Source organism: Carassius auratus, chromosome 21, assembly GCF_003368295.1.
Source record: "Carassius auratus strain Wakin chromosome 21, ASM336829v1, whole genome shotgun sequence".
Classification (NCBI taxonomy): domain Eukaryota; kingdom Metazoa; phylum Chordata; class Actinopteri; order Cypriniformes; family Cyprinidae; genus Carassius; species Carassius auratus.
Window position 1 is genome coordinate 8,030,763 of NC_039263.1, and position 22,487 is coordinate 8,053,249.

Consider the following 22,487-nt stretch of genomic DNA (forward strand, 5'->3'; position numbering starts at 1 on the left):
GAGCCTGTTCGCGACTCGGTTGATTCAGATCGGGACTTCTGGACTTCGGAGCCTGTTCGCGACTCGGTTGATTCAGATCAGGACTTCGGAGCCTGTTCGCGACTTGGTTGATTCAGATCGGCACTTCGGAGCCTGTTCGCGACTCGGTTGATTAAGATTGGGACTTCTGGACTTCGGAGCATGTTCGCGACTCCGTTGATTCAGATCGGCACTTCAAAACCTGTTCGCGACTCGGTTGATTCAGATCGGGACTTCTGGACTTCGGAGCCTGTTCGCGACTCGGTTGATTCAGATCAGGACTTCGGAGGCTGTTCGCAACTCGGTTGATTCAGATCGGCACTTCGGAGCCTGTTCGCGACTCGGTTGATTAAGATTGGGACTACGGAGCATGTTTGAGATTTTTTTTTAATTCAGATCTCGAAGCAGGAAGTGTTTGTCAAACAGTTAATTGGTGATAAATGAATATTTGGACTTGAGGCTTTTTTTTTTTGACGAGTAACGTTAGACAGACATGAATGTTTATTCAGAATGGTACTGAAAATAAGTAAATATTGTAGCTGATGCTAAATGTCTAGCAGGCTTGCTGGTGCTAACTTGAGGTAATTTTTATAAATAATGTCCAAATATTTTTATTCAACCACCTATATATATATATATATATATATATATATATATATATATATATATATATATAGGTGGTTTTATATATATATATATATATATATATATATATATATATATATATATATATATATATATAGGTGGTTTTATATATATATATATATATAGAGATATATATAGAGATATATATAGATATATAGATTACATATGGGGAGAAAAGTAAGGATGTGATGTTCAGAACATGGTAACTACAGTAATTATCAAAGTGGGAAGAGATGCACCCCGTTTGGCCAGGGGGGGTTTAGACACCACAGACAAGGTTTGAGAAGGAAAAAAATCATTAAGAAAATATAATTATATTTTCCTTAAGATGTTCTTCCTAACTTCAGGCCTTATTATCTTGTCATATATAACTGTGGTCTTCTGTAAAACCACAAACTTTAAAACACTTTGTTATTACTGGTGAAGATCAGATGGTCATCTCTGTTTTCTCTCAGGTATTTCACAGTGTAAGCTTCACAGTGAACATTACTCTCATCAGCGTATACGTATCAACAACAAAAATATATCTTGACTCCATATAGTGGTTATTTTGGAAAAAATCCCAGGTATTTTGAGCAGTAGGATTATAAAAAAAAATGTGTTAATATAAAATTTAATTAGCCTATATAAAATTGCAAACATCTATCTTTCAGTACTTTTTTACTTAAGTACATACAAAATTAAGTACTTTTGTACTTTCACTTGAGTAAAATTGAAAAAGGAGTACTTTTACTTTTACTGGAGTAATATTTTATTATTCGTATCTGTACTTTTACTCAAGTACTTGATTTGTGTACTATGTCCACCACTGCGTAAAACAAACAGGGTTCAGCTAATATATAATTCTGTTGATGGATGCGCATTCTGGCTTACCAGACATTACTACAACAGTGATGAAAAAACAAAAAAAAACTGGAAAAATCATTCACTCAGTGTGAATGCAGTATGCTGGAATATGAACAGTCATTTATTCCATCATCGCACGGGTGCTGATAGTGCGTGCTCACAGATGTCTGTGTTTAAACTAAACTCATTTAAGCTTTGCAAGTTTAAACATTTAAGAGCCAAAGGACGCAAGCTCTTGCGCACACTGAGAAGATTTGTGCATGCTACATCCGAAGTGCGCAAAACTGCACCTCTGAACACGCGCAAATATTAAGCTCTCTCTTAAGTATTGTGTTTAAATGGACAAATTCAGACAAAAATTAAAGCTGCAAACAGCGATGAACGGGCCCTCGTACCCGGGCTCACTGGCAGCGAGTGGCTTTAGTAAAAAGGTTGAACATTGAGAAATATGTATTTAAAGTCATAAATATAAGTGGAATATATTGAAGTATCTTGCATAAATGTGCCAATCCTCCTGTTGCCAGCAGGTGGCAATATCATTATAATGGAATATTGGCCTTCAGATGTGTTCAGGCCAGGATTCTTATCAAACATGTGTAGTTTGGGGAAGATCGAACATTTTATGCCTGAGTTACAACAACTTCTCTTGCTGTGGTGAGACTTCAAATTTTGTCATGTTTGTTGCAGCATAAAACATGTCAATTCCTGTTGCCAGCTGGTGGCGCTATGACTATAACTGAATATGGGCATGTAGATCTGTTAAGGGAAGAAGTCTTATCTAACATGAGAAGTCTTCAACAGATCGCTGGAGCTGTGCGAAGTCCCTTCATGCCTCAAACGTTCCACCATCATCCCCATCCCTAAGAAACCCAAAATTACAGGACTAAATGACTACAGGCCTGTGGCTCTAACGTCTGTAGTCATGAAGTCATTTGAAAAACTGGTGCTGGCCCACCTGAAGGACATCACTGGGCCCTTGCTGGATCCTCTTCAGTTTGCCTACAGAGCAAACAGGTCTGTGGACGATGCAGTAAACATTGGACTGCATTATGTTCTGCAACACCTAGACAGACCGGGGACTTATGTGAGGATCCTGTTTGTGGACTTCAGCTCGGCCTTCAACACGATCATCCCAAACCTCCTCCTGCCCAAACTAAATCAGCTCTCCGTGCCCACCTCCATCTGTCAGTGGATCAACAGCTTCCTGACAGACAGGCAGCAGCTAGTGAGGCTGGGAAAATACACATCCAGCACCCGTACAATCAGCACCGGAGCTCCCCAGGGCTGCGTTCTCTCCCCACTGCTCTTCTCCCTGTACACTAATGATTGCACATCTAAGGACCCCTCTGTCAAGCTCCTGAAGTTTGCAGACGACACCACACTCATCGGCCTCATTCAGGACGGTGACGAGTCTGCTTACAGACAGGAGGTAAAAGAGCTGGCTGTCTGGTGCAGTCTCAACAACCTGGAGCTTAACACCCTCAAAACAGTGGAGATGATCGTGGACTTCAGGAGAAACCCCCCTGCACTCCCCCCACTCACCATCATGAACAGCCCTGTGACTGCAGTGGAGTCATTCAGGTTCCTGGGAACCACCATCTCTCAGGACCTGAAGTGGGACATTCACATTGACTCCATCGTAAAAAAGGCCCAGCAGAGGTTGTACTTTCTCCGCCAGCTGAGGAAGTTTAACCTGCCACAGGAGCTGCTGAAACAGTTCTACTCCACCATCAATGAATCCATCCTCTGCACTTCAGTTACTGTCTGGTTCAGCTCAGCTTCTAAATCTGACCTCAGAAGACTACAGAGAGTAGTCCGGACTGCTGAGCGAATCATCGGTTCAACTCTCCCATCTATTCAAGAACTGTACTTATCCAGAGTGAGAAAAAGGGCTGTCAAAATCACTCTGGACCCCTCACATCCAGCACACTCCCTCTTTGAACTGTTGCCATCTGGTCGACGCTACAGAGCACTGAGCACTAGAACGACCAGACACAGGACCAGTTTCTTCCCTCAGGCAATCCATCTTATAAACAGCTGACAATAATGGCGAACACACTACACTTTATATTTATATACACACACACTTTATTTATCTAACACACATACTTAGTATACACTTAAATTTTGCATATATATGTACTTATGTACATACATAACTTCACTTTGTAATATACCTGCCTACAATTGTCATTTGTATATTGTCATTCACTGTCTACATATTTGTATTTTTTTATTCTTTTATTATGTGTTTTATGTTCTGTCGCTGTCATTCTATTGTACTGCGGAGCTTCTGTCACGAAAACAAATTCCTCGTATGTGTAAACATACCTGGCAATAAAGCTCATTCTGATTCTGATTCTGATTCTTATCTAACATTGTATGTCTGAGTTACAGCAACTTCCTTTTTCATGGTGAAACATCACAATTTGTCAGGCCGCCATGGACACGCCCTTTAACGAAACATCAAGATCTTCGCAATTTAACATCGCAAAGGGCTTTAGATTACACTGACCAAGTTTGGTGTTGATCTGAATAAATCTCTAGGAGGAGTTCGTTAAAGTACAACCCCTGATAATGGCAAAAACAAACAACAATTTTGCAGAAAAAATTCTAAATAACTGACTTCCTGTTGGGATTCGGATTTTGTACCAACAGACTTTTTCGTAGGTATTGGTGTGTTACGTGTGTACCAATTTTCGTACATGTACGTGAAACATAGTTGAGGTGCACTCCGTTGAAAATGTATAGGTGGCGCTATTGAGCCATTTTGCCAAACTAGATGGAATATTGGCCTTCAGATGTGTTCAGGCCAGGACTCTTATCACACATGTGAAGTTTGGGGAAGATCGGACATTTTATGTCTGAGTTATAACATCTTTTATTCCCATGTCGATACGTCAAACTTCGCCACGGCGCCATGGACATGCCTTTTAACGAAAACTCAAGATCTTCACAATTTAACATCGCAAAGGCCTTTAGATTAGGCATACCAAATTTGGTGTTGATTTGAAGAAATCTCTAGGAGGAGTTCGTTAAAATACAACACATGGACTTGACCAAAATTACACAAAATTTGCTCATAATATTAAAAATAACTGACTTCCTGTTGGGTTTGGAATTTTGCTCCAAGAGTTTTTTTTTTTTTTTTGTAGGTATTGGTGTGTTACAAATGTGTGCCAATTTTCGTGCATGTACGTGAAACATAGCTGGAAGGCTGTTGATTTTCTTAGTATAGGTGGCGCTGTCGAGCCATTTTGCCACACCCTCTTCTGAGTCCTATATCAGATTAAACTTTTCACCAGGTTTGACGCATGTGCAAAGTTTCAAGACTTTTTGAGCATGTTTAAGCCCTAAAAAATGTGATTCATTCGGGAGAAGAAGAGGAAGCGGAATAATAATAATAATAAACAAAGCAGATACGGTGCTCAGGCCCTAATAATAAACGGAGCAATTCCAAGAGGATCCTCGCACCATCAGTGCTCGGGCCCTAAATATAGCTGCAAGCAGCGATGGCGGGCTCAAACCATCAGTGCAACACCACCCCGGTAGCATCAGGTAAACTGTGCCCAGCGGGCACATGCATTCACAATAGCCCTCTGGCAGTCAGGTTTTAAGGAATATGGCAGTTAAAGGGTTAATCCGAATCATCTAGACATTGAAATTACATTCACAGAACAATATATATAACTTTAGTAACACATTTTTCAATCTGAGTTAAACCTCTTTTTTGGGGCTCATTTTATCAGTAAAGGAAAAAATGGCTAATAATTTTTCACACCTGAATATAAGGAGTTTTGTTTTTCTCTTCCATCCTTCATGGTCAACTACATATATATCACACTTGTTGTTTTCTATAGTGCAGCTTAACCAATTCTCATCCATATTTGTGATATCACAAATACCGGACAATATTTGTTGTAGTCCAAACAATTTGTTCATTATAGTTTTTAAAAGTATTTTTTTGTTAAATAAAATATCTCATTTTGAATTGGACTTTCAGCTTAGTAACTTTAATAGGCATTATTAAGCAGTTCATAAATACAAATATAAATGTTTTGTTCTTGAGCTATAAAGTTCAATCATTGTATTTTCATACTTTAAGTATAATAACGTTATTTTCAAACCAGTCATTTAGGAGTTCTCAGTGGTTCATGAGATCATTAAGAAAGTGAAATTAAATGATTAATAAACTATTTTAGTGTAAATATATAAATCTTATTATTTAGACACATGATAATAGTTGGTCAGTGTTAATAATTGCTTTATTAACATATTCCTGCTGTAATTCATGATAAAGTCAGGTTTTTATAAAACATTTAGTAGTTTCCAACTATCTATTTTTGTGAACTCATCTAAAGTGAGAACTATTTATACATTTAAAGCATTCACAAAGGAGATTTAAAGGAACATTCATCTACCAAACTAAAAAGTCAAACACAACACAGAGGGATACAGAACACAGAAATATTTTTTCAAGATGGATAAAATGAAACTGTACAGATGTACACACAAACATTTCAAAAACATCTTAATTTAGCTCTTTTTGTGTTCTAATTGGTGAATTGTGTGATATCGCTGTAATATTTTATTTTTAATAGCTATAAAACAAGAATACATTATTTTTTTCTGAGCTCGTGACTCCAGACGCTCGTGCTCAGAGCGGTGATTCATATCTCCTCTTTGTCACGTATCACTGACCAGACATCAATTATTAATGAGCCCTGACCCGGTAATAATCATACATGTTGGTTTAGCTTGTCATTGTGAATTAAATCTAAGTATTTATTTGTATTTTTAACCAATTTAAAAGTGAAACTTGGAGAGACTCCTCCTCCCTTTCAGTCCGGGAATTGCTCCTGTAGGGGCGCTATTTCTCTCAGAAAATGGAAGCCTCAGAAGATATATTCAAACAGAGGGACAGAGTGAGATGAGATGTCTGTCAGTATTTTAATTTTCTGTTATCCATTCAGTGTTATAAAGTCATGAAATTATGCATTTTTCCCCAGAATGACTTTTTCTGTATTAAAAAAGTTTTGAAGTGTCTGGAAGCTGCAATTTAAAAATACAAGACAATTAATGATTCCCTTTTTAATGTCTTTTCAAAAAATCACCACGAAAAAATGTTCAAGCTATCCAAAATCCATTTGCAATTTAAGTTCCTCAATTTTTTTTGCATTGTGTAGGCAAAGTTTGGTGTGTATAGTGTACTTCTCCTCTGAGCAGTATGCATTAATTCACAGCTCATTTTTTCCAAAAATCCATATTCAAATGAAAATAGCCGACTTCCTGTTGGTCGTATCTAATGACTGTGAATTAGAAAGTTGTACGTCTTGATAAGATCAATATATGTACCGAGTTTGGTGTCTGTAGCTAAAACTACCCCCCCCCCCCCCACACACACACACTTTTTTCAAAAGTTGGCGCTATAGAGTGCCTCTTCCACGCCCTTTAATAAGCTTTTGCCGGTGTCTAGCTATCAGTAATACTGATGTGTGTTCTGAGTTTCATGAAATTCTAAGTATGTTATATGCCTCAAAATCAACGGAAAAGTATTCCAGTTTGACATGTTGCCACGGCAACAATATTTTTAGATATCAATATCCCCCCAGCAGATTTATATCGGCTGTGTTTTAAGTTTGAAGCAAATCGAGTAAAAATAGGATGCTGAATTCAAAGCTTTTTGAAAATGACACACTTCCTGCTCCCAGTTGGTGGCGCTATAACTTTGACTCCTAATAGTCACATATATGCGATCGACATCATACAACGAATAATATGATGAAGTTTGATTAAAATCAGGAAATGTATGTGAAAGGTAATAGACACTTACTGTTTCTCATTTCTCGCCATAAGCAAACCGTTCGTGATATCAAAAGCTAAATGGTTCAGAATTTGTGTGCTTTTAACTGTTGTATAAATATTAAAATACAGCTTTCATAATGCTGCCAGGCCTTAAATAAGCACCATTAGGCGATAAGTTAACAGCAAACACCACCACACATTAAAAAAATGCCACTCAATGATCTACATTAAATTAACACTGCACACCACTGAAGATGCAGATTTATTTGCTCATCTACATGGACACACCTCTCATGGCTACAAGGACTCAATGGCAAGTCGGAGCATCAAGTTTGATAAGTAGGGATTGGAGCTGTACTGTCTCAGTTGCAGGATGGTATGGAACACCCAGTCATGTTTATTAGCCGTAAGCTGCTACTCCATGAAAATAATTATGCCACAATTGAAAAGGAATGTCTTGCTGTAAAATGGGCTGTTTAAAAATTAAGATATTACCTGTTGGGTCAGAAATTTGTCTTAATAAACTGATCATGCCCCACTTAAATAGATGTCTCAAAACAAAGGATACAATGCCAGAATCACTTCAGTTGCAGGACTTCCAGTTTAAGGTAGAACAACCAGGGTGGGAAATATACTGATGCTGATGCATCAGTTAATAAATCTTCACCAGTGCCTGGACTCACTTGCAGATACACTTGTATCTGTTGTTAAAAGTATCTCATATGGTCCTTCCCACCTAGGCTCTAAACCTTTCCTAGCAATTTGTTTGACCAGAACAAAACTGCCTAACTCGGGAATGTGTAGAATTTCAGTAGTGGTGTGTTTTTCATCCCACTGCTGCTGATTTTCTCGCAGCTTCTGGTTGTTTTCTTTGGTAGCTCTATCCAGCTTAGTGAGATATCTTCTTAACTTTTCTTGGAATAAAGTGGAATCTCCTCCTGTCCCTGCAGTCGTCAGAGCATCAGGAAGTAGAACCATTGCTCTTCCAGTCATTAGTTCAAAAAGGGTTAGTCCTGTTACTCTGTTTGGAGTTGCTCTTAAGTTGCACAAAATAACAGGTAATAATTTATGCCAAACTTGACAAGTCTACACAATGGATTTGGTAAGGGATGTCTGTAATGACCTGTTCATCTGTTTGATCATTCCCAAACTTTGTGGTCTATAGGGAATATGGAACTTTTGTTTAATTCCCATAAATTTCATTGCTTCTTCAATTTTCCAGTGAAGTGGGTTCCATTGTCAGAATCAATTTCATATGGAAGGTCCCAGTGAAATAAAACTTCTTCCACCGTTACTCTTGCTGTAGCTTCAGCAGTGCAAGTTTTTGTTGGAAATGCTTCCACCCATTTGAAGATGTGTCCATGGCCCTGTTGGTCTGGGTTCATGTGACATTCTTACCTTTACAGGTTTTCCCACATTTGCTTTTATAAATATCAAACATCTCCAACAATAATCATCCAGATACCTTGATCATCATCTTTTGCTCCTACTTTTTTCCATTGATTCTCTTCTTCTGTCTCTGTGTGATATGACAGAAGATGGAGCTCAGGATTATCTTTTCTGTTTTCTTGAACCAAGGTGACAGGAGTAGGGGCAATTAAAGCTGCTTCTCTAGCTGCTACATCTGCTGCCGTGTTTCCTTGACTTTCTTTGGATTTGTCAGATTGATGTGATTTTACCTTGATCACGGCTGCTTCTCTTGGTAAGTGGCATGCTGCAATCAAGCAACGAATTATGGAAGCATGTTGTATTTCGCTCCCATTGCAAGTGATGAGATCATAAGATCTTTTCCATAAGGAAAGATAGTAATGTACCACGCCGAAAGCATAATGACTATCTGTATAGATGTTGACTCGATCTCCTTCTGAAAGATAAAGATCTTCCGTAAGCGCTATGAACTCAGCTACCTGTGCTGAAAATTGCCTGGAAGAGCTCCTTTCTTCACAACAGTTTCATCAGCCTCCACTACAGCCCATCCAGTGTGTCGTTTCCCATCAATGTAATAACTCTATCCATCGACCCATAACTCTTTATCTAGATTTTCAATAGAGATTGGATTAACTGGACCAAGGCTTTCTTCCTCTACTTGTTTTTCACACTCGTGTGGTGTTCCCTCATGCGGTTCCACAAATGAGTGGCAAACGACCATCAGAAAGTCCCAAGGCTGGGGCTAAAATCAGTTTTTCTTTCATAGAAGTAAATGCTTCCTCAGCTTCTGGTGTCCATTCTATCTGTTCCACTCCAGGCTTCCCCCCTTTATACAGATCAATGAAAGGACTAGTGAGGCTGGCAAAATCAGGTATATACTGACGACAGTAGTTGAAAAGTCCCATCCTCCGCATCCCTATAACAGTCAGGGATTTTGGGAGTTGCTGTAATGCTTCTACATGCTATGTTGTCAATCACCTTCCCTCATCAGATATTTCTTGGCCTAAATAAATAACTTTAGTTTTGGGCAGCTGTGCTTTGTCAGGGTTAACCTTGAATCCTCCTTTTCTTAGAGCTTGCAGAGTAATATTTAGAGCATATATGTGACTATTCTTGTCTTGGCTTGCAATCAAAAAGTCAACAACATATTGAAGGCAAACACTTCCTGAACTCTCAATTACAGTTTTTCGCTCAGTTAAGAACTGGTCCAGGGCTCTGTGAAATACAACAAGAGAAATATTAAGACCTTGTGGAAGTCTGTTCCAAACATACTGGGTTGCGCCGACAGTGAAGGCCAATTTCTCTTGAGATTTTTCATCAATAGGTATAGACCAGAAAGCTGACAGCACATCTAAGACCATGAAGATTCTTGCATTCCCTGGAATTTCATTCAAAATGGTAGCAGGGTAAGCCACAATAGGATGTGGTTTTAGCAGTACACTGTTAAGTCTTGTGTAATCAATGGTTAGTCTCCATGATTTATATGATTTCCTGACTGGCCATACAGGGCTGTTGGTAGTAGAAGAAGCTCGTCAGACAATTCCTTCAGCTTCCAAATCTGCCACAATCTCTACCACAGCTTGTCTTGCTTCTGGTCGAATGGTGTATTGTTTATGAGGGGCATGTATCGGTCCCTCAATAATAACAGGGTCATTGTTGACTTTTACACAATCCAATTTGTGTTTAGCCCAAAAATCTGGATATAAACCACAAAGAAGACCCCACACACTTCTTTTACCCAGTCTCTGGTGATTGGTTTAACTACACCAATAAGACTTACATGTGCGATCTTCATGTGGTATTATTCCAGCTGCTGTAGCTATTTGACGACTGTCAGTAAATTTAATCATGTTTAACAATGATAAAATGTCCATACCTATAAGACTTCCTTGTGAATTCGGCCCCACCAAGAAAGGTGTCCAACAGACTTCATCTTCATGTATTTGCAGAGGTACTGGTATACTTCTGTGAAATATCATGATATCTCCTCCAACTCCTTCAACTCCTATAGTTTCATGTGTTGTAGGTAAGTTCAAATCAGTTATGGAGAGGGAGGCTCCCGTATCAATTAGACAGTGACATGAATGGCCCCATATCAAAACAGGGATGAAAAGTCAATTGACTATTTCCTTACTCTTATAAGGGGCTGCTGATTCCTATTGTGGATGCAAAATTCCCTCAATGAGCTAAAGAACTTGTGCTTCAGTCCACGTCTTTCCTCGAGATGTTTTATCATTGTTTTTGGCATTTACCCGTTTAAATGATGGGCCTTTACCTTCTGCCCCACCTCCTTTAGCCCAACAGTCTTTTTGTTATGAATGCACACACTAAACAATAGATCCAATTGCACTGTTTTAATAGGGTAATCCAAAAATCTAAATCCAATAGGCAAAAGGTCAATAACAGAAGACCAGTCCAAAAAACAAGAAACATGAAAAACACAAGGGAACACTAGAAAGCCGGGTGATGAACAACAAGGACTCCATGAAACAGATAGAAACAGACCGATTTATATAGACAGGTGAAAACGATGAAAGTGGAGACAGCTGAGTGAAATTAACAGGTGTGCAATTAACAGGTGTGCTTTGTGGGAAATGTAGTGCCTGCAGTGGGGTGACTATTGGGAAGTCAGACCACTAGTGGACACCCAGGGAAACACAGACCAGACACTGTGACATTATCCCCCTCTAAGGAGCAGCTACCAGATGCTTCACCGAACAAAAGAACAAACTAAGGGACACAGAGACCAGGAGGCAGGTGGACTGGTGGAGGATAAAGGGGAGGGATGGAGGGCCAGGCCCATAGAAGGGAACAGGCACAGGAAGTGGGAAAACAACAACAACAACGAGACGAGGAGGGAGGTGGAATGGTGGAGGACCAGTGGGAGGGACGGAGGGCCAGGTCCATAGAGGGAAACAGAGACAGAAAGTGAAAAAAACAACAACAACGAGACCAGGAGGGAGGTGGACCGACGGAGAGCGGAGGGCCAAGTCCATAGAGGGAAACAGAGACCGGAACAGAGGGAACGGAGAGTTCAGGGGTCCAGGTCAGAGCCGACAGGGAAGGAATCCAGGGTGGAGCAGGTGGAACTGGAGCCCACCAGGATGGCGCAGATGGAACTGGAGCCCACCACCAATGAGCAGACGGGACTGATGACCACCAGGGTGGTGCAGGGAACCACCACAGCCTTGCGGTCAATACCTAGGCCCACCCGGGTGGCGCAGAGGACCACCACAGCCGAGCAGATGAGACAGATAACCACCAGGGCGGAGCAGAGGACCACCACAGCCGTGCGGATGAAACAGAAGCCCACCAGGGTGGTGCAGAAGACCACCACAGCTGTGTGGTCAAGACAGAAGCCCTCCAGGGCGGCGCAGAAGACCACCAAAGCTGTGCGGTCGAGACAGAAGCCCACCAGGGTGGCACAGAGGACCACCACAGCTGTGCAGTCGAGTCCGTAGCCCACCATGGCAGAGCAGAGGACTACCACAATGGGATCTATGGCAGAGAAGATCAAGTCTGTAAGGCTGAAATGGAGAACATGAACAGGTTAAGGGTGGCCTCCGTTGCCCTGATGAGATGGTAGATGGTCTCCATGGCCATCTACCAGGTGAGTTCCTGGATGGCCTCCATTGCCATGAAAGGATAGGAGGAGCGTGCAGGAAGTTCGGCTGAGATGTGACAAGGCTCTGGAAGTTCAGCAGAGATGTGAAGAGGTTCTGGTAGATCCGTGGTGATTTCACTGGGATCAGGTAGATCAACTGTGGCTGGACTTCATTCAGGAAGATCAACTGGGCTTGACTTCATTCAGGAAGATCAACGGTGACTTGACTTGACTCAGGAAGATCACTGATGACTTGACTTTGCTCGTTAAGATGATTGATGGCCTGACTTTGCTCATGAAGATGATTGGTGACTTTACTTTGCTCATGAAGTTCATTGGTGACTTGCCTTTGCTCATGAAGATCGTTGGAGACTTTTACCTAGCTCATGAAGATCGTTGGTGACTTGACCTTGCCCATGAAGAACACTGGTGACTTGACCTTGCCCATGAAGAACACTGGTGACTTGACCTTGCCTATGAAGAACACTTGTGACTTGACTTTGCCCGTGAAGATCATTGGTGACTTGACCTTGCCCTTGAAGATCATTGGTGACTTGACTTGACTCATGAGGTCTAACTGTGGTTTTGCTTGACTCATGAGTGTTAATGGTGACTTTACCTGACTCAGGACGGTCAACGGTGATCTGACTAGACTCTGGAGGGTCAACAGTGATCTGACTAGACTCTGGATGGTCAACGGGCACCTGACTTAACTCTGGAGGGTCAACAGGCACCTGACTTGACTCTGGAGGGCAGAACTTATTTATCTAAAAAAAAAAAAACTCCATCGGTGACAGAAAGACAGATTAACCCTCTGGAGTCAATTAATGCGGATACGCGTTATGAGTCATTTTCTCCTGATAACCCCGAAAAGAACTTAAATTACACTTTCAGTTTTATTAGTACAGATAAGAGCAATACATCAATCGAATCTGTAGAGGGTTTACTTTTTTTTGGATACAGACATAATAACAACAAAACTTTGTGCACTTATAAAATAAAGATAACAAACAAGGTGTGCTGTCTGCAGCCTTTGTCTGCGCTGATCTTCATTTACAAAAAGATATTCTGTGATAAAGTAAACCATATGAAAACAACGCAATGTTCGTTTTTCACATCTCCCTTCATTATATCTAATGTGACCACGCCCCCGTGCTGAATGCGCTATTCAGATTCAAACTGAAGCGCGCAGCTTGAATACGACCAGATAGAACAAAAAGCAGCGAGACTGTTCTTCAAGTTCTTTTTATTTTACTGTTTGCTTCGCGATGAAAGGTACAAGACATAATTCACTCCAAAAAGATGTGATGTGGTTGAGGATTTGAGACATGGATTTCCTCAGAAAAAAAAAAAATGAAGTGCTTCATTCAGCAGAGATCATAAACATGAATAAGTCTCTTTTTTCTTATTTATATACTAGTTGACAGGGGCGCAGATGGCACTGGGGACGGGGGAGACATGACCCCCCCCCCAGATTCATAGTAACCAGATCCATCCCCCTCACTTTCTCAATGAAAGGTTTTATTGGTAAACCGAGGATTCATCTGAGTTTCCGCGATGTACGTTAGTCTAAGTAGAAGCGACCCGGCCCGCCGCTCCTTTAAACGTGTACTAAACGATTTTTGAAACACACTTTTGACCGCTGTGTCTGACAGAGTCCCAAAACACACTTGTAGCCAATCAGCGGTAAGGGGGCGTGTCTTGTCCTGATAGCGAGAAGAGAGCGCCCAATTTGAGTGCACAGGATGCATATTACATTACATTTACATTTAGTCATTTAGCTGACGCGTTTATTGAGAGCGATGGCGGATAAAAAGAGGGTTTACAATCAAGAAAGAGGTAGGAATCGCCTAAATATCGGAGCAGCTTTCCAGCGGTGGAGAGAAACTGAAGGATTGGGAAGGGCTCGAATTGGACGCCAAGGTTTATTTGTTTCTTTTTGATAGATGAGTAACGATTTTGCGTTCTTTCACACAACTTATCCATGTCGGCTTTTGTTTGAATATGCTTGTGTGTCATCTTCGCTTGTTTCCGCAATCGTTGTTGCCATGGTTGCGAATGTACTTGTGGGGTAAAGATTTCAAAATAGGGGCGATGCACGGTGGACTAGAGAGCTCAACTTCACAAAACACATTCAAATAGAAAAAGCACCGGCAAATTAAGAAAACATCTTCATCAGTTTGACAGCACAAGTGCTGCAAATACTCAACACAATGAAATACAAAAACAAGCTACGAATGCTCACAACACAAACAAATAAAGAAACACTCTGTAAATACTCAAACCAAACAAAATTACCCCAACAAAAAGAAAATGTAAACAATGTGGGTTTTTTTTTTTTTTTGAGTATTGATTACCATTTTTATAGTAGTAAATCCATGGTTATTTTCTTAATGATTACAGAAACCATTTTTATATATATTTATAATAAATGTATTTATTTATTAATTCATTTCAATAGTAAAACCACAGGCTATCGTTAGTTTTTGTAAGGTAAGCCAGCTTACATAACATTTTACAGGTACAGAAATTGTGTATTTAGTCAGCTTATTTAGGCTAATAATATCCATAAAGCTAAGGAATCGTATGACTAGGATTGTTAAAATAAACAAAATATATTTTTTCAGAGCAAACATTTATAAATTATGTCCCAGCCACATTTGTCACTTTACGGTTCCCTTAAATATTTCCGATGTGGTCTGTGTTTTTGCAGCACATTTTTTTATTTGTTTGTATTGTGAGTATTTGCAGCTTGTATTGTCAAACTGATGAAGATGTTTTCATAATTTACAAGTATTTTTGTCATTTGCAGCATGTTTTCTCTCTCGGCCACCGTAGCAGGTCCTGTTGGGGTATAGGTGTGTTTGTTTTGGTGCTAAAGAATCGGGTCTGGGCAGACGCAGGCTGAAGCACAATAATAGTCTAACCGTTACTTTACCCACATTCTCACTACACAGTGTTCTGTTGTCAATAAACACACATGACGATGGTGCTTCCACTGACGTTTACGTTGTGTGTGTGTATTGCTATGACTCCTGACCCCGGGGTCCTACGAGGAGCTGGTAGCTGCCTCAAATGTGCATGTAGCGGTAACCATAGTGATAATATACAGGTGCATCTCAAAAAATTTTAATGTCATGGAAAAGTTATTTATTTTGTGTAATTTAATTCAAATAAGCTAACTTTCTTATATTCTAGATTTACAGACTGAAAATAGAAGAGTTTTTTTGTTTTAATTCTGATGGTGACTTACAGTCTGTGGCACTGCTGAGGCGTTACTGAAGACCAGGTTGCTTTGATAGAGGCCTTCAGCTCCTCTCTATTGTTTGTCAGATGTTACTTCTCTTCCTCTTCACAATACCCCATAGATTCTCTGTGAGGTTCAGGTCAGGTGAGTTGGCTGGCCAATCAAGCACAGTAATTTCATGGTCAGCAAACCACTTGGAAGTGTTTTTTTTTCACTGTGGGCAGGTGCTAACGTCCTACTAGAAGAGGAAATCAGCATCTCCATAAAGCTTGTCAGCAGATGGAAGGTGGAAGTGCTCCCAAAATCTCCTGGTAGATGGCTGCATTGACTTGATAAAACACAATGGAGCAACACCAGCAGACATCACAGCACCCAAATCATCTCTGACTTCAGAAACCTCACACTGGACTCTGGCTTCTGTGCCTCTCCAGTCTTCCTCCAGACTCCAGACCTTGATTTCCAAATGAAATGCTAAATTTACTTTCATCTGAAAAGAGGACTGTGGACCACTGAGCAACGGTCCAGTTCTTTTTCTCCTTACCCCAGGTGAGATGCTTCAGACGTTATTCTCTGGTTCAGGAGTGGCTTGGTTCTTGGAATGTGACAGCTCTAGCTCTTTTCCTGAAGACGTCTGAGTGTGGTGACTCTTGATGCACTGACTCCTGCTACAGTCCACTCCTTGTGACCCTCCCAAGTTCTTTAATTAGCTTTTCATTATAAGCTTCCCAAGGCTGTGGTCATGCCTTTTGCTTGTGCACCTTTTCCTACCACACCTTTTACTTCCAGTCAACTTTCTATGAATATATTTTGATACAGCACTCTGTGAACAGCCAGCCCTTTCAGCAATGACCTTCTGTGGCCAAACTAATCTATCCAATTTACCAAACTAATCAACCTCAAAATAGAATATTAACATTTTTGAGATACTGAATTTTTTATTTTCTTAAGATGTAAGTCGTAACCATGAGAATTAAAACAATTTTTTAAATATATATTTCAGATTATGTGCAATTAATCTAGAATATAATAAAGTTTGCTTTTTTGAATTGTTACAAAAAAAATAAAGACCTCGTCTGTGACTGAGCTGGTGATTGACTGCTGGACAGCTTGGTCCTCCCCAGTTAAAAAATCCCATTTGCGCCCCTGCTAGTTGAGATGGGTCTTTAAATCTAGATTTAAACTGCAAGCGTGTGTTTGCCTCCCGAACAATATTAGGTAGGTTATTCCAGAGTTTAGGCGCCAAATAGGTAAAGGATCTGCTGCACGCAGTTGATTTTGATATACTAGGTATTATCAAATTCAAAGTATTATCAAGTTTTGAGAATACAGTGGACGTGGAGGAGTTTAATGTAACAAGAGCTCATTCAAATACTGAGGTGTTAAACCATTCAGGGCTTTATAAGTAATAAGCATGATTTTAAAATCTATACAATGTTTAATAGGGAGCCAGTGCAGTGTTGACAGAACAGGGCTAATATGGTCACTTCCTGGTTCTAGTAAGAACTCTAGATGCTGTATTTTGGACTACCTGGAGTTTGTTTACCAAGAATGGAGAACAACCACCCAATAAAGCATTACAATAATCTAACCTTGAGGTCATAAATGCATGGATTAACATTTCTGCATCTGACATTGAGAGCATAGGCCGTAATTTAGATCTATTTTTGATATGGAAAAATGCAGTTTTACAAATGCAAGAAACATGGCTTTCTAAGGAAATATTGCTATCAAATAGCACACCTAGATTTCTAACTGATGACAAAGAATTGACAGAGAAGCCATCAAGTCTTAGACAGCGTTCTAGGTTATTACATGCAGTGTTTTTTGGTCCTATAATTAACACCTTTTTTTAGAATTTAGCAGTAAGAAATTTCCATCATCCAGTTTTTTTATTTAGACTATGCATTCCGTTTTTCAAATTGGTATGTTTTGCCAGGCCGCAAAGAAATTCAGAGCTGAGTATCATTAGCATAACAGTGAAAGCTGTGTTTCCTGATGATATTTTCCAAGGGTAACATGTAAAGTGTGAAGAGTAACAGCCCTAGTACTGGGCCTTGAGGTACTCCATACTGCACTTGTGATCGATATGATAACTCTACATTCACTTTTACGAATTGATGACAGTCATATAAGTACAATTTAAACCATGCTGATGCACTTCCATTAATGCCAACAAAGTGTTCTAGTCTAAGCAAAATAATTTTGTGGTCAACAGTGTCGAAAGCAGCACTAAGATCCAATAGTACTAACAGAGAGATACAACCACGATCAGATGATAAGAGCAGGTCATTTGTAACTCTAAGGAGAGCAGTCTCAGTACTATGATACCGTCTAAATCCTGACTGGAAATCCTCACAGATACCATTCTTTCTAAGAAGGAATATAATTGTGAGGATTTTACCTTTTCTAGTATCTTGGACAGAAAAGGGAGATTCAAGTTCAGTCTATAATTTACTAGTTCTTTGGGGTCAAGTTGTGTTTTTTTTTTTGTTGTTGTTGTTTTTTTGTTTTTTTTATGAGAAGCTTAATAACAGCCATTTTTGAAGGTTTTGGGGACATATCCTAATGACAATGAGGAATTAATAATAGTTAGAAGAGGATCTATGACGTCTGGAAGCACCTACAGTATTTAGATGGAATAGGGTCTAACATATATGTTGTTGGTTTAGATGATTTAACAAGTTTATACAATTCTTCCTCTCCTATAGTACAGAATGAGTGGAACTGTTCCTCAGGGGATCTATAGTGCATTGTCTGATGTGATACTGTAGCTGATGGCTGAATGGTTACAATTTTATATCTAATAGTATCGATTTTAGAAGTAAAGTAGTCCATAAAGTCATTACTGCTGTGATGTTGGGAAATGTCAAAACTTGTTGATGCTTTATTTTTCTTTAATTTAGCCACTGTATTGAAAAAATACCTGGGGTTATGTTTGTTTTATTCTAAAAGAGACTAAAAGCAATCAGATAGCAGTTTTTAATGCTTTTCTGTAGGATAGGTTACTCTCCCACCAAGCAATACAAAATACCTTTAGTTTTGTTTTCCTGCAGCTGCGCTCAATTTTCCAGGTTGCTCTCTTTATGGTGCGAGTGTGCTCATTATACCATGGTGTCAGACTGATTTCCTTCATTAAGCGTAAAGGACCAACTGTATTTAAAATGCTATAAAAGAGATAGAGTCCATAGTTCTGTTATATCATCAAGTTATTCTGAGGTTTTGGATATGATGAGGTATTTGGATACATCAGGAAGATTACTTACAAAGTATTCTTTTGTGGTAGATTTTACCACACTTCTACCATACTGGTAACAAAAAGTAGAATTTACAGTTTTAGCTATATAAACTAAATAATGATCTGTGATATCATCACCTGGCTGCATAATTTCAACACCATCAACATCAATTCCATATGACAGTATCAAATCTAGAGTGTGATTTCGACAATGAGTAGGTCATAATGTGTTGTGTTGTCTAATCCCAATAGAGTTCAGAATTTCTATAAATGCTGATCCCAATGCATCTTTTTCATTATCAACATGGATATTAAAATCACCAACTATTAAAACTTTATCTGCAGCCAGAACTAACTCGGATGTAAAATCAGCAAACTCAACAAATGTTATACGAAGCACCATTACTTCTTTTTTCATTACTTTTTTTTTTTTTTAATTATGCAAACAGACTATTACAACATTTACAGAAAACAAATTAAATGCAAAACACAAATTCAGAGACCAACAAAACACATATCAGTGCGATTTGTGTGTGTGTGTGCGTTAATGTAACTGGGTGAGGGAGTGGAAATATATGAATAAAGGGGCATGCAGGGAAGTACAACAGACTTAACCAGAAGCACCATTACTTCAACGAGTTATATTTAAAGCCTGCCCTTTAAAAAATCCGTATTGGATCCATAGACATCTTAAAATAGTGGCCTGTGACTCTACAACAGCACAAATTAATAAGGCCAAAACCAAGTACTATTGATGTCTCTCTCTCTCTCTCTCTCTCTCTCTCTCTCTCTCTCTCTCTCTCTCCCTCTCCCTCTCCCTCTCCCTCTCTCTATTTGAAATATGTAAATAGATTATATGTCTGTTGTTGTTGTTTTTTCATTTTATCCTGAATGCATGTTATGATGTTATTTGTTATACAGTATGTAAAATATAATAAAATGTGAATCACAAAAAAAAAAAAAAAAATAATAATAATAATAACAGCATGCAATTTACTTTTGGTATGCCTTTTTGGCCAAATTTTACAGGAATGCTAAGGGATTAATTATATACCATTGGTTAAAAAATTAAACAGTGATGATCTTAAAAGGAGAGCAGACAAGTGTCCGGCCGCACTAGTAAATGGCAATGGTATTTAAAAACCATTCTATCTGGCCTTAAACTGGACAGGTGGCCAACTTTTACATTTTTTTAAAAGATGTACCTGCGATATTATGCCATTATCATTATATTATTTGAAACTGGTCTTAGAACGACAACATTATCATTTATTGCAATAATTTCTTGGACAATTTATCGTCCAGCAAAATTTGTTATCGTGACAGCCCTAATTATATGACCCTTTCTATGAAATCTAGGCTAAATTCAAGTATCAAAGTTTGATTTCATCCATTAATTTCACTATAATTTCAATCTTTAACATGGTCCTACCTAGTCAGTATTAGATATAAAGGTTACATTTTCACATAATGTTGTTTACCTAATGAAGGATGGTTTTATTTAGAAAACAGTAAATAAAAAATAAAATAATAATAATAATAATAAAAACCTTTAGCTGGGTTTTGACGGAGAGGGTCACATATTAATTACTTTACCTTGGTTTTCAAAAAGAGGGTCACATATTAGTGCTGTCAAATGATTAACCACGGTTAATCACAGTATATATAAATACACATGTATATATTTCAGAAAAAAATATAAAAATATATTGATTCATAATATAATTTATATGAATATAATTATACACATGTAAATGCCTGTTTAATAAAAAATATTTTCAAGATATATACTGTATGTGTGTATATTCATATACACTGAATACACACACATATATTATGCAAAAAAAAAAAAATTTTTGAATGCGATTAATCATTTGACTGCCCTAATATATATTCTTTTTTTTTTTCTTTTTTCTTTTATCACATTTCAGGAATTAGGTATCCTTAATTTTTCTATATTTACTGGTACTTGCATCAGATTGGCCTTGCTTAGTTTCATATTTTTCCAATCCTTAGTTTCGCCTCACCTTCCAACATGCTAATCAAAGCTTATTTATTATAGCAATTTGTGTTGTACCATGTGTGTTTTGCATCAAATCAGATTTTTATCTTTTGCAAAATTATTCGTAATTAAAAGCATAATATGCAAACATATTATTTTCATTATTAAAACTAGAATGGCAGCGGGTTAAATTTGACCTGTGACTGTTTTTCAAATGTACATGTACATGTATTTTTAATGAAACATTCAACTCTCCCAGTCAACGACTTTTACTAAAATTGTGTGTTTTACAATCCTGTTGTCAAATATTTGTTTAGATAAAACAAGATCAGTAAACCGGCATTTATACCTATAAGCACCAGCGGGTCAAATTTACCCACTATATAATGCTATACAATCTATAATGCAATGAATAAACCATTTGATTACCCAAAGTGTATTGGTGTTATTCTCTTAATCAAATTCTAAATGTGATAACTAAACAAATTAATAATTAATTAGGTGAGGGTGTGCGCTTGAAATTGTCATCGCATCATGCATTGTTGTGGATTATTATTGCTCATAATTTTCTAGAGTCTATTTGACTAATTCAAATAACATAGGTTAATATATGATCTAATTGTCATATCTTAATATATTAATGGCACTGTAGTATAATATTACACCACCTAAATATGTATTTCTTCTTTCTCACTGTCAGTGCAGGCTTGTTTATCTTATTGACCATTATGAAAAGTGATTAGTGGCCTGCATAAATAAAACCTTGAACATAAAACAACAGGACAAAAATGTTGTTTATTACTAGACATAATCATTTAATGACTCTAGACAATTCTTTGTGAAGCCAGTGGCATCAAAATGATGTGTTCTTTAGCCATATAAAAATGTTGTTGTTATGTGCAAGGGGTAAAATGTATTCATTGGCGGTTTTAGGTATACAGCGACCCCTGCCAATTCTAGTGTTAAAGGGGTCATGAATTACCTCAGTTATTATTATTATAATTTTTTTTATTTGTTTGGACTGTTCTCTGAGGTCCACTTATAATGATATTAAGATTTTTACACCAAAATATATATTTATACAATTTAGAAGTAATAGGCTATTTTCTGTCCTGTTCTTGAACCACCCTCATCTGAATATATATTGAGATTTTATCCATATTATATATATATATATATATATATATATATATATATATATCCCTGGGAACACATGATAGGTGAAAATTGATAGCCTGAATGAACTGTAAGTCGCTTTGGATAAAAGCGTCTGCTAAATGCATAAATTTAATTTAATTTTGCATATATATTTCTCCAGGAATTTGTTTGCTTTGCACAGCTCTCCTTTGAAATCATCAGCTGAAATTGCTAGAACATTTTTGGCATTTTTTTATTTTAATGTAGATTTAGAGTCTAATGTAGATAATATATCTTGTGATATGTCTTCTACTCAGGCTAGAGTCGCCTACACGTTCGCTATACATGGAGGCACCTAAAGGAGTGAAAATAGAAGCTGAGGCAGGAGATTTCCAAGCAACTTGTAGGAGCGATTTACGCCTGGAGTCAAAAGATGGAGAGGTAACTGTTCTTCATTCTGTCCTGATTCTGTAACTGTCAGTGAGCCTGATGCTTCAGTCAATTTACTCAGAGTTCTGAC

At 38.3% G+C, this 22,487-nt stretch overlaps 1 protein-coding gene across 5 annotated transcripts in view; it reads left to right on the forward strand.

Moving 5' to 3' along the window:
* Positions 1 to 22,487, forward strand: part of sgcd (sarcoglycan, delta (dystrophin-associated glycoprotein)) — a 471,077-nt gene that overhangs the window by 403,374 nt on the left and 45,216 nt on the right. For all 5 annotated transcript variants that reach the window (XM_026195716.1, XM_026195718.1, XM_026195714.1 and 2 more), the window contains one exon: positions 22,285 to 22,408. In XM_026195716.1, coding sequence (XP_026051501.1) covers positions 22,285 to 22,408 — 124 coding nt within the window. The remainder of the gene's footprint in view (positions 1 to 22,284; positions 22,409 to 22,487) is intronic.